Here is a 13,482-nt window from a genome sequence, read left to right as displayed (position 1 = left end):
GATATGCAGGCCGTGTTTGTTCATCACCCTCCCTAAGATTCAAATCCCCTCCTGCTAATTCACGACCCTCTGCAAAATCTTTGCTTCTATTTTCGCTGCCGATATGTCATTCACTCTCATTCCTTTAATTACTCTCTTACTGTTCCCCCTTTGTCCTTCATCTCCTCCCAGCATCCATCCCCAAAATATCTCTTCTATCCATTTTTTCCTTGTCAGCCTGCTCTGCAGCTCCATTGACTGCGCTCTCTTCGGCTGATTTCTGTCAGCTTCCTATTTCTTTGCACCTTTGCTTTGTTACCCCCAAAATAGCACATCCCCCCAGTTTCTCCTGAAATATGCAAAACGTAATGCAAAAAATGTGACAATGTGACAGGGCTGCAGTGAAGTCTTCAATTAGATATAATAGGAAATTGGCTAAATGTTTTTTTTTTTATACAGTATATTGTGGTCCCTTTCAGGACATTAGTTTGTTATCAGGCACACATGAGTATTACGTGTATTACGTGTCCTTGTTCTCATTAAGCATGGCAAAGTGACGCTTTAAGTATCTACAATACAAAGCAAACCAGAACAGTTGCCCTGGGCTTAAAGACAAGGGCTGATTTCAGCCAGAGAGATGTAGATTTTAAAGTGCTGTCATAATTTGTCACTGAGGAACGTTCTTATTTTGTTTTTAACAAATTGAACCTGGAATGCTTTCTTAGCAGGTCATGTAAAGACAGTAACAACATATCAATAGCAATGAGGGGTTACTAGTCCAGCAGTTCCACAAGGATACAGCTAGGCAGCACATTCTCACAAAACACTAACCCACGCATATATGCACTCACCAATACTCCAAAGGCAATGATTTTGAGTATACACTCCATGGAGAAGAGGGAGGTAAACACTATGTTCAGCTTGGCTAACACGGCCTCGTAGGTGTCAGAAGCTCCATCATACTATAAAAAAAAAAATGTAAAAAACGAAAAACAAAACATGAGTACACATTTATGCTAGAAAACCAGCAAATAGACACATGAAAAAGGATTACCATAAGCAAAAAAAAAAGGTGTGTTTAGGACCTGTAAACACACACTGCCAGAGATAGAGAAGAGTGGACGTATAAAGACATATAAAGACCGACAGCTCTCCTAATTAAGGGTCAATCAAATGTGAAATAGTGTCAACAGCAACATCTGAATCGGTGCAGATGAATGAAAGAGCGTTGGCTTTATTTCTTTCAAATGAGTAGCAAAGCAGCAACAGACAAAGCTTAGAGGTTAAATGGTTATGTTTGTTATGTGTGCATGACTTTTACCTTCATCATCAGCACTACTGTGTTGAGCGCAATCATAGCCATGATAGTATACTCAAACGGTGGGGACACCACAAATTCCCACATTCGGTACTGAAAGCTCAGCTTGTTCTGAGGCATATGGCGAGTCAGAGGCCTGGCGTTGATGGCAAAGTCTATACAGGCTCTCTGTCAAGAAAAACAGAACATGTATTTAATGGTTCTGCTTTTTTTTTTACTGCCTTTCTGTGACCCTCTTCAGTACTTAAATACCACTTCCTTTTCTCCATCCTTCCTCACCTCATTCTTTTCTAAACTATAGTCCTCCATCATCTTGTCTCCCTGTTCTTGGAAGGTGATGATGATGAGAGCTACGAAGATGTTGACGAAGAAGAAGGGGAAGACCACGAAGTACACCACGTAAAAGATGGACATTTCCATCCTGTATCCGGGGCTCGGGCCCTGATTCTCATAAGTCGCATCCACTGAATGTTTCAGCACTCTGCAGAGGACAGTAGGTGGTTATCAGTTGTCAGAGAGCATGCACACAGTAAAGGTGACTGCACGTTATACTCACTGCGGCCACCCCTCTCCGGTGGAAACAGTGAAGAGGGTGAGAAGGGCCCAAGCCACATTGTCATAGTGGAAATCGTACTTCTTCCACTCCCGCTTCTGCGCCTTCACTTCGTTATCACGCACGTACACCAGATACTCGCCTCTAAAATACACATATCAAATAATCAGTATCAGTTAAGGGGACAGTTTGCGCTCATGTGTTTTTGATTTTGGGATTTGTTTGTACAAATACTAGAGACCCTTGAAGAATATTTTTACAAATCAGGATGAATACAGTGTCTATGTCCTGACCTGCAGTCACGCTCAAACTCTTTGGATTCATCAGTGCAGTAAAAGAAACGGCCCTTGAAGAGCTGCACAGCCACCACAGCGAAGATGAACATGAAGAGTAGGTAGACGATCAGGATATTGAGCACATTCTTCAGAGAGTTCACCACACAGTCAAACACAGCCTGAGGACAGAGAAGGACAGCGAAAGGGATTTTGGTTACATTCTGAAAAAACACAGCGGACTGAAATCAGTTCATTCATTTTGCTCTTGAGATGTGGCAAAAGAGAATGGCTAAACCTTAACCTTTGTTACAATGACAGTCCTGCTTTGACACACGTTCAGTTCACTGTGAGGTGAAACATTTCCTGCGTGAACGTACCTTGAGTTTTGGAAGGCGTTTGATAGTCTTCAGAGGACGTAACACTCTCAGGACCCTCAAAGACTTGATGGTGCTGATGTCTTTTCCTTTACTGTTCCCCCTACATGTGTGCATATACACACGCACACAAACACACACACGTAAATTAAGTGTTAGCAGGTTTAAAAGTACACGACAGCCTTAGTCCTCTTGATTCCAAAATGGCAACGGGCAGCCATTTCTCGATGGTATTTGTATCCGAGTTAACTCGAAGTGAGTAACTGCGTCTGGGTTAATATAGCAACACATGCAGTATTGCTATCATATTACACGTCAGCCTTATTTCTAAATGTGAGGTTAGCGTTGTAGCTACATGCTAGAGTCATGTGGTATTTTATAACTACAACACATGCTGATATCATTCCTGTCTTAATGCTATCTGGTAGCATTTGTTATACACTTTGCAATGTATTTCAATGCTTTACAAAGATGGCTTAAGCCTTGGCTTGCACATGCCCAGCTACTGGTGAAATATATTCATGCTGCATTGAAACCTTGCTTTTCATGCTGCAATATTTCTTCTTTTCAGCAGCAGTCTTTGTTCTTTCCAGAGACATTTACGGAGAGAGTTTAGTTGTGATCTCAGTGAGACATGAGTAACCCACTGATAACTAACTAAAGTTAGAAGTTAAGTGGGGGCTGTATTTTGCTATACCCCTATTCCCACAAGGGGAAAAAAAACACAACAACAACAACAAAACTTATTGATGATTAAATCTTAGAAACAATTTGGTAGTAGAACTTCCTGTAAAGGAGGTGAAAACCAGCAAACAGCCAAACTCTCTCTTTCTGTGACTCAACATTTCTAGAAAAGCTCTAAAGTACAACTGGGATCTGCTAGTTTTGCAGCATTGTTCAAACAACATGGAATCTCGTCTTGAGGGGCTTTTGGCCAAGACGAAGATATTTCAATGAGCATTTCTTGGTGAAATGCTGTGTCAAACCTCAACATAAAACACAGAGTAAAAAGGCTGAATAAGATAATAATAAGATAAGTTAAACAGTCACATATTCAAGAGCTTCAGATAAGCAAGACCTTTGAATTAACTGGCTATTCCTAACATTTAGCATTACACCTAGTCTAGAAAATCGACGTGTTTACTGAAGCTGAAAGATGGCCTCTCAAAAATCGTAATGACTGATTTACCTATATAAATTGCTAAGTTGTCAGCACAATGGGAAACTTTACAGTTGTTCTAAATGCCTAATTTTAAAAAAACTTGACACATCAAGAGAAAAGAGATTAAGATCAAAGGTCATTGAAAGTGATCCTTAAAAGAGAAAGCAGCTGTGCACACAGCTGCCTGGTTCTTACAGCTGTCAAGACCGATGGTAGACTTCTGGTATCTGTGTACAAGGGTGTGACTTTGTGTGCATTGATGCACACGTTTGAAAGGGTGGGTGAACTGGTGTGTTTGTTTGAAGCATTCAATTGCTTCACAACAGTTTTCCTCCCATTCTCACCTCATTGTTGACAAAAAATCCCATTAGATTTCTTGCAGACACTTCTTGACTTAGTTTCTGACAGTATATTTTGTAATAAACCTTCAATTAGCACAGAAGGTCAATTTGCATCTGTGCTATTCAGCTGAGAACAAGATGCAGGTTGGAGAGTTGTGTTTAGTTGTGTGTTAGAAGAGGAGTTGTTCCATGGTGAACAATTCAATAAACCGAACAATGGACAAGTACAGATTTCAGCTGTTATGAGGGATGGATGAAAAGGAAACAAGTGTGTGGTCACAAGAACAGATACTGAGAGTGCAGAGAGGGAAAATGAGGAAGAAAAAGACAGAGAACTTTACCCGCCGCCACTCCTGGTGATCCCAACGGAGAGATGAGGAAGGAGTGAAAGACAGCAAGAAAATAGGAGAGAAGAGGCAAAAAAGACAAAAGGATGGGATAAAGACACAGAATGAGACACAGAGAAAGGACAAAAAAAACATCCATATGAGACAGAGAGGGGAGAAAAAGGGAACGCAAGGCCTGCTTTTTGTTACATTTACGCTACAACTGAGAGGCTCCTGCTATCGAACGAAACATACAGGTACATTTAATGATGCACACCCTACTGGTGATGGGTTTACAGGCCATATATTGTCATTTCACTACAACTGAATATGACAACTTTGCAAGCCTTTAAATTTGCACTCCTTTTAAAGTGAATTATAAGGATAAAGGCCATGAGTATGACTTAAATGTTTAAACAGCTGTGAATGACAACTGCTAGAATGATCAACATGCCAGGATATTATACTGTATTCTAAACACATGCTTCAACATGCCCATACAGTTTAACATAAAACTGCAGAGAGAAAAGAGTGTCAAGTTATTTCTTCAAGCTAACCAAATTGAATTCAGTTAGTTACCACCTCTGTCTCAGAATCCTCTCTGGATGTGAATCCAAGCCTGAGTGCTGAAATAAGCAGGGTAGCAGCAAAAGTGACCAAAGACACTGCGGCCCTCAAACCTGACTGATTGGATTAAAGGAGTGATAAACATCTCCAACGAGACAACAGATCCTGTTTCGAGCGCTGTATGATTTCAAGCAATTGAATTAAGGTGCTATCTGGAAGTGATTGAGTCTTTTGTGATTGGTTCTGATATCCCCATCAGCTATTAGTGTTCTTAACCCCTACTGCACTTAAATTAGGGCTATCAGTTTAAGTGCTATTTACAGGTGAAACATTACAGTATTTCCACCTCTAATTTAAACACGACACGACTGTAGCGACTTAGCTAAGACTTAACATTTCTATCAGAAGTAATTAGTCACAGAGATGAAATACACATGCAAACATATGTAGCACATAGAGGTTGAAGGACACAGTTAAAGATAGATGTATCCAGGTATACACATATACAAACAAAGAGGCAGGTTCAACTGAAACAAGCAGGAGGAACATTAGTGTAAAACGCACACAAAGATGATTCAGAGGAAACAACGGGGGTAAAAGTCAGTCTTATTGATGTACCATCAGCACTGGATCTGTACCTGCCTTGTTACCGATTTCTTTCTTGAGCTGGCCTAGAATCAGCAACAAAGTGACGGAGCGCTAAAACATAGTAGGGCCTTGTTTTAGTGCAGTTCCTTAATTAAAAGAGTGGACTCAATATTTCCACATATAAGCTCTTAAACCAAGACAATGTAAAATTCTGTTTAAAGTGGTCCAGCCAAGGTTTTAATTATTGTAAAAGTTTGGTTTTGGCTCTCTTCTTGTGAGGCAACATTTTCCATTGTCATTATGGAGTCACGATGAAAGAACGCTGCCAAAAAATAATCAGCCTGATTGTAGTCCTACTCTATCTACATCTAATGCAGCAATAGAAAATGAATAAAAAAGAATGACAATGGAATAATATTAGAATTGCTCAAACATTTCTGGAATCTAATCTATGTTATGTATTTCAAGCTGGTGGATACTAATGGTCAAAGTCACGGTGTGCGGCTGGAAAGCACCGGTTCTTTCTTTTTAAGATCCACAGCATCTAAGATAGAAAGCTGCATTTCCCCAGGTTCTTAGCTAGATGGGATTGCTTTCTTTCTGATGCTCTGATAATATTACAGTTGTATGGACTACAGCTGATATCAAAAAGATGGAAAAGAGCATTTCTATGAGTGATGAACAAGGTGAAAGAATGAACAAAAAGCAAAGGAAGAAGGGGAGAGAACTGGAACTACGTTAATCTGGGTATGTTGCAAAATCATGCTTTGGCTATACCTAACAATGGCGAGTTTTACTACAAAGCAGAAAAAGTCGTTTGGAAGAGAAGTGAATCATAGCTCCACAAATTCAGAACAATAGAAAAACTTTTAAAGGAGCTCTGAAGGGAGCGTGTCAGTTGATGTCTGCTGAGAAAAAAAGCCCTGATGGTAAAGGTTTGCCTGCTTTCAATTCACTGCCACTGACCCTTTTAGATATAATGGGATTATTTAAAACTGTGCTTTGTCCTTAAGTATCTTAAATAGATATAAATGTTCATTGATATGCATTTGGACTCATACATACCAATGGTAATAATAAAAATGGATCTCACTGGTAACCTACAGCATAAACATTCAGTTATTTCATTTACTGCTGAAGGTTGAGATGAATGGAGCAACCTTGCCCACCACCTTTAATTACTATGAAGCAGGAGAAAAGGCTTAGTGATGTACAAAATGAGTGGCAAAGGGAGAAAGCACACAGTTCTAACTTCACCAAACAAAATTAGTGACTTCTACAGTCAATTTTTTTAATATCCTCCACAACCATGCAAAGGCAAAATTCATTATTTGCATTAAGCATAATACTCATAACCTAAACTCTAAATGAACTCACTTACGAATTTTTGTATTTTATCTTCACAGTCATGCAGATTAAGTAGTTCAGAGTACCTGCTTTGTCGAGGAGAGGAGATTTTGGAAGAGTTCAGCAAGACCTGGCCAGGCCTTGCATTAGGCCCTTTAACTCTAGAACGCCCTTGGGCACTAAAGGGTTACAGGTGCAAAGGGTGGTCCTCACCTCTCACACGGGAAAGTAGAGGAGGCTGATAGGAAAATGACGTTGGGGGCACTATTTTCTAATATGTGGGGGTATAAAACAATTTGGCAGTGAAGCTTTGAAGGAGGAAGGGCTTGGAAATGAAAGGACTGCAGGACCAAAAGAGGGATGTGAGAGAAAAGGCAATGGGAAACGGCCCACTGTAGACTGGCCATTTGTACAGTAACAACAGACAGAAGAGAAGATAATTGAGGAATGATGAAAGAATGAGAGAAACGTGTAAGAGAGGATGAAAAAAAACAGGAAGACAGAGGCCAAAAAATGCGCCATGGGTGGGTAAAGAGGGACAGGGGAGGCAGTACTCAAAGGTACCAGTGAGGACAGAAAGCAACAAGAGGTGGAGAAGCAAGGACAGGAGAGGAAATGGAGAGCAGGGAGACTTACGTGAAGGCGAAGGCCACCAGAGCACCACTAACCACTATAAAGTCAAGGATGTTCCACAAGTCCCGGAAATAAGAGCCCTGGTGCAAGACCAACCCCAGATCTACCATCTAGAAGAGAGACAGAAAACATGGCCCGGTTATGAGCTACACAGTTTGGCTTTGGTGCACATTAAAGAGTGTTGATGGGATTAAAAACAACGTTACTTATTGATTTGACACATTGGCTCACCTTTATCAGCATCTCAAAAGTAAACACTCCTGTGAAGACATAGTCAAAATAGCGGAGAACCTGCACAGAGAAAAAGATAGTATGATATGCTGCATTCTGCTGATATGAACTAGACTCGTGGAAAAGTGTGGCAAAATAGATATAAGACCTGCAAAAAAGCATGCAAAAAAGAGGGAACATAGGGGATTGTCTCACTCTGAATATGTCTGAGAAATGGTCAATTCATAAAAACACAATTTCTTTGATTGATGGATATGTTTTACGCGATGATTTACATGAATTTATCAATGTTCCAACACACACATAAGAAGGCTGGGTTGATTTCTATAAAAAAAAAAAAGCGAAATAAATTTCCACACACACATATTTTAGGTCACAAAAGCAATAAATTAATTTGTGTTGACTTTCTTACATTGTTTCGTGGGGATTCGGGCCAGACAGGGTCCTCAGCAGCCAAGGCAATACTGCTCAGTGCGATGACCAGCAGGATGCACATCTCAAAATAACGCAGGGTGCAGACGTAGTGACACGCTCGGCGAAACCTGTGAGCACACAAGGACATTTATTTTGCTCTGCCATGAGAGAATCAACTTTTGCAAGTATAATCTAACTTAACTATCTCCTAAACCAGTTTATAGCGATTTGGCAACAGTTTATCTACTAAAACTAGAGGCTCATTTACTTTTCCGTGGGCGCATTGTATTCCTATTTCAGCTCCAGTGTATCCTGTTTAACAGGTTATCACGAAGCAGATTTCAAATCATGTCCTTCAATGAAGGTCTTGATATATTCGGTCACTGCCATAAACTTTATTGTTTTTACAGTTAGCTTTTGAGTCAGTTGTCCACTTACATTTATGCCCCAGAAAAAGTAGATCCCATGAATCAAGGAGCTGTAATCCCCAAACCCCTCCAATTGAGATGTGCTGTAGTTAATACTTGAATCACTTTCATCCAGATTCTGTTATATATTTAGCTATGAATCCAAAGATTAACACAACGTAAGTCCAATGCTAAAAATGTCTCTAGTGTGCTTTGGAATGTATCGCTTGCTTTAGTCTGCACCGATACAGTTTCATTCAGTCTGTGTTCATGTATCACTTACGGGTTGGTGGTGGACAAGATGAACATGGAGCTATATGGAGGCATGGGCCTGGGTCCTCCTTCGCCTCCCTTATCGTCATCATCATCCTTATCCTCCTTTGCTGGAAGGGGCTCCGTATTGGCATTTTTATTAACTGGATCACAGGGCGAGAGAAAAAGGGGGAACATTGTGGAGTTGAAACAAATGTTTGTTATTTAGTCAAAAGTGAAATAACCTTTACTCCAGCCTAACCTTGCAATATGGCATTGGTGGATGGAAAAATTGGCATATCCACAGCTGTGTAGTCAGGGTGGGGTAGCCTGATCACACTATTGGCACGGTGATGTCCGATATTCCCATAACTATCTAATCTGACCAGACTTCCACGAGTGCCACTGTTAGCAAGATGTAGGGCAGATCCAAAGCCAGGAGCGACAGTGCGATTGGTAATTGGATTAGGATGACCCTCAGTCGGTGGTGTAGAGCCAGAAACCAGCTTGGTGTTCATGAGGTTGTCCATATCCTCACTGTACTGGCTATTCTGTCTGGAGAGGTTCTTTTGGATGGGCCGTGTGGTAGAGAGGTTGGGGACACTGCAATCCCTGGAAAGACGGAAGAGAAAAAGAAAGCTTATTGAGGACAGAAAAGACAGGAAAGATTAATTGACACTATTGTCAAACCAGGGAGAAAAGCATCAAGAGGATAAACTTTCTGAATGGTAGAATAAAGCAAAAACGGTGAGGAAGGACTTACTTCCTTCTGTGTTGGCACATCCTCTTCCCCTCACCCTCTGCTTGATTTCCATGACGATTTCTTCTTGGCCTCCTCTCACTGCCATCGCCACCTCCCTCATGCTCTCCTTCTCCCCCGCCCTCCACCCCTTTGCTTTTATGTCTCCCAGATTTTCCTGCCCCTTCCGCACCATCATTACCATCTTCTACATTTTTTCGATGGGACCTGGGCTTCCTGTGTTCTGACTGTCCTCCCCCTCGACTACCGCTCCGGGTGTGACGATGGCGTTTGGATGGCCTTTCTTCCAAGCCTGGCCCAGGAATCACTGTAGCATCCAATCGGACATGAGATTTGTGGTGGTGTTCGCCTTTGCGACTCCGCCTGCTCTCTGTGGACTCCCCTCGATCCAGGGGAGGCCTGGGTGGGCCTGTACCCCCTCCGCCAACCCCTCCTACTTGGCCAGGATGCTCGTGGAGCCGTGTTTGCTTGTGGAGCTCATCAGCAGGATGGTGCTGACTAACACAGAGGTCTGAATTGTTGGCAGTAGTCTTGTTGGTGTTGTTGTTCCGGTTCTCATGGGGGTCAACAACTAGGGGTCGATCCAGATGGGTCTTCATGTCTGGACGAATTTGACGTGAATAGTTGACCTGCAAGGAGAGGAGAAGACAAAGAAACAGCAAATAGGGAAGGGATGAAGACAGTCAAAAGGAGTTGAGGTTAGAATTCTACAATAAGTTTCAAGTTTCAGTTGCAGTATACAGTCACATTTGATAAATGAGAGCCAACTTGTGTACACTGATAGCACAAGTCTAAGGGCTTGTTTGCCTTGTCCTTTACATTGTTTTCTTCCTCCCTCCCTGTCCTTGCCTTCCAGTGCTCATCAGGGTCCAGCTCGTTGTAGAGGGCCTCGCGGCTGGATGCCAGAGTCTGCTTCCTTAGCTCCTTGGTGCGTTGTTCCCACACTGACTTATTGATGCCTTTATTGTTGTTTTTCTGCTGCTCTTTACTGCAGATGATGCAAGGAGGACAGAAAGAAGATGATTTGCAGCATTAAAACCGGCTTTATGAAGTGGTGAAGCGCAAATATACACTTAAAGACATGAGAATGATGACGTGAAAACCAACACCAAAAATATAAGTACATAAAATAGCCAGGACATAAAGACACACTGGGGCCCACAGACATTTAAGGACCATTTGGCTGGGTCTATAGAACAGAACAGATCTCAACAGAACATGGCTTTGGGTGTCTACACAGCTTGCCAAAGCACAAGGCAGTACAGCCTTACTTTGGTAAACTATATGGGAACACAAAGTGGAGGATAAAACTGAGGCAAGGTCAGAATTTGTTTTAATAACCCAAACTGAAACAACCCAAACTTACAAAATTCAATCAACAGGCTTTATGCAGCACAACAGAAATAGAAATGGCATCCCGAAATGCCCGCTGAGCTAAAGAAATAAACTGAACAGTTTAAACGAGTGAGCAGTCTTTGATACAGAAATACCTAAGAACTATCAGTGACCACCTCCTTTTATCACCCTCCAAAACTTCTACCAACTTTAACTCTGTTTTCTCTGAGGGCCAGCAGTCAACCACAGTAAAGCAACAGCCGTACTGCGAGGAGCAGGCAACGAAATGAGTACTTTTAAAAATAAGCCAACACAAATAACAGCTTAAGAATGCCAGGGATGTAACTTATAAAGGAAAGTTAAGAACAAAGGTGAGAGGAAAAGTGGCTGTTCTAAAACACAAAAAGAAAGCAAGGAATGGTTGTAAAGTCAAACAGAAGGGATTCAGAAATGAATAAACAAATAAATAAATACCAGTCCAGAAAGGGGTCGGTTGCGTTGTGACACTCACTGTGTACTTTGTTGCTGAGGAGGGAAACAGCTGGTGAGTGAGATGGCACGAAAGAACAGGAGGAGGATTTCATTCCAAAATGGGCAATCCATCAACCATTTAAAAAAAACAAAAAAAACAATGCAACTACTGGACAAAATGTGCTGTAAAAAAACTGAATTAATAAAACTAAGTCATATTTTTCTGAATTGATAACTGAAGAATTGTCAGAAGTAGCTTTTTGGCCAAAAAGATTCAACATTTTGGAATGCAGTCCTTCACACGCACAGACACAATACAACATGTGCATCCGAACAGAAATTCACGCAAACCAAAGCCCCTGCACGTTGCTCCTTCTCTGAATCAAGAACGGTCCCATTTAAGGCGTGTCTTCCTTTCCACCAACTTCACTTTTCAAATATGTGGCATGCTAATGCTGATATCTTTTTTTGCTGAATTGATATTATTTATAAGTTTAATCAAATTGTTCTTTCTTATCATATTACATCTCTTGTGGGATTACACAACAAGAACTAAAGTGGAAAACTATTTCCTCACAAAAATCACGGTTCTGTGTGTTCAGTATGCACAACAGAATGCATTTGACTTCCTGCTTTCTACTGAGACAGCATGGCGGCTTAGGGGAGCTGTTTTAATTTTGGGAATATGAGTTGAACATAGCTTTTTTAAGGGCAGCTTTCTTCCTGGGTTTACCCCCAGAATATCTTCTTAAGAGATTATTCATGCACTACCGATGGCCCCAACTTTAAAATCCCTCCTTTGAAAAAACAAGAACTACTTCCACTGGAATTTCAATAGCTTTCTGTTTTTTTATACCGCACAAATTAGGGATTTACACTGATACAGTGGAATGAAATGCACGCTGCAGCTTCATATTGCTTAAAGCATATCTGAAATTTAAACCAATACAATACAATAACTGTAAAGTCTACCCTTCTCTCTAAAGGTTAATGCAACAGGTAGACACATCTGTCACTGTTCCTTTTCGCAGTTGGTGCAAGTGGCCAGTTTCCGGGATGTAGGAAAACAACCGTAGGAAGTTAGTGGCAGGATATCTTTTCAGTTTAAAACGACAGTTTTCCTCACTAAAGTAATACAGGCTGTGACACTGACACTGACATGCACACATTATTGAAAACAAAATATTTACCCTCGATAGCAATTCCAAGTAAAAAAGTTCACTGATACACAAACACAAAGGCTCACAGCACAGTGAAGTACAGTACACAGTACAAACAGTGATTAAAACAGCGTAATTCATGAAGTGATGAGCATGAATGTGTTTCTTGGACCTGCTTTTCATGGCTTGCTTCTGTAATACTGAGTGAACAGGAGCTGATGTATCAAAGTGGTGAGGTCAGGACTGTGTGCGCCTGTAATGTGTAGGGTCTCACTGCTGTATTGTGGTGTGAGCTTCTGCGTGTCTGCATGCATGTACGAGTGAGGGTGTGTGAACTTTACCAGTAGTGGAAGGAAAGACCCCTGTGTATACAGAAGGGAAGAGATCAAAGACTCTTCTGACCAGAGGAGAGCTGGCCCAGAGGAGCATGTGCATGTGTGTTTGTGTTTCAGTGTGCAGAAGAAAGTGGCAAAGAGAGAAAAAAAAAGATAGGGAAAGCAAGTATTTGCATGTTCTAATGTGTCTCTAAACCAGCCAGATAAATATGTTCCCAACCACAAAAAAGAGAAAATTGTAGAAAAAAAACTTTTCCACATGCAGATTTTCTGCATATACAGTTCCTTCACCTAACCTGTTATTCATTAATTAAATTTGAACTTAAATTAAAAATCAAATTAACGTAGACTGATACTGGATGAAATGATACTGGATGATTCAAGTCGCTGAATCCTGTGCTTGGCAACTAAGCATTGGTGTAAAAAAAAAAACAAGAACACCACAGTGACAGAGGCAGAACACTCACGCTGCAATGGAGAGGTTTGCTGCAGACAGCGGGCTGACTTCAGCCACCTCCTTGGCTTTCTGCAGGGCGATCTTCTGATTGGCAGCCTGCTCTTCTTCCTGTTCGTCCTGCAGAGAGAGATTAGGAAGGAAATCAGAAGCAAAAGATGAATGAAGCAGGAATAAGTGGGAGTGCAAATGGGAAAAAC

The 13,482-nt window shown here is 41.2% G+C and overlaps 1 protein-coding gene across 12 annotated transcripts in view; it reads right to left on the bottom strand.

The window, feature by feature from the left end:
• Window positions 1–13,482, bottom strand: part of cacna1aa (calcium channel, voltage-dependent, P/Q type, alpha 1A subunit, a) — a 75,840-nt gene that overhangs the window by 24,258 nt on the left and 38,100 nt on the right. For 7 of the 12 annotated variants that reach the window (XM_075453915.1, XM_075453914.1, XM_075453909.1 and 4 more), the window contains exons 18-32: window positions 13,296–13,402; window positions 11,337–11,387; window positions 10,347–10,515; window positions 9,531–10,156; window positions 9,030–9,379; window positions 8,799–8,931; window positions 8,107–8,236; window positions 7,695–7,754; window positions 7,467–7,573; window positions 2,503–2,602; window positions 2,144–2,304; window positions 1,854–1,994; window positions 1,577–1,778; window positions 1,301–1,465; window positions 831–941 (exon numbers count right to left, since the gene is read on the bottom strand). In XM_075453915.1, coding sequence (XP_075310030.1) covers window positions 831–941; window positions 1,301–1,465; window positions 1,577–1,778; window positions 1,854–1,994; window positions 2,144–2,304; window positions 2,503–2,602; window positions 7,467–7,573; window positions 7,695–7,754; window positions 8,107–8,236; window positions 8,799–8,931; window positions 9,030–9,379; window positions 9,531–10,156; window positions 10,347–10,515; window positions 11,337–11,387; window positions 13,296–13,402 — 2,613 coding nt within the window. The remainder of the gene's footprint in view (window positions 1–830; window positions 942–1,300; window positions 1,466–1,576; window positions 1,779–1,853; window positions 1,995–2,143; window positions 2,305–2,502; window positions 2,603–7,466; window positions 7,574–7,694; window positions 7,755–8,106; window positions 8,237–8,798; window positions 8,932–9,029; window positions 9,380–9,530; window positions 10,157–10,346; window positions 10,516–11,336; window positions 11,388–13,295; window positions 13,403–13,482) is intronic. The other 5 variants (XM_075453913.1, XM_075453916.1, XM_075453917.1 and 2 more) reach the window with 3 other exon arrangements.

Source organism: Odontesthes bonariensis, chromosome 21 (assembly GCF_027942865.1).
Source record: "Odontesthes bonariensis isolate fOdoBon6 chromosome 21, fOdoBon6.hap1, whole genome shotgun sequence".
In the NCBI taxonomy this organism is placed as follows: Eukaryota; Metazoa; Chordata; class Actinopteri; order Atheriniformes; family Atherinopsidae; genus Odontesthes; species Odontesthes bonariensis.
Note: the sequence above shows the minus strand (reverse complement) of the source record. Positions and strands in the feature narration are given on the sequence as shown.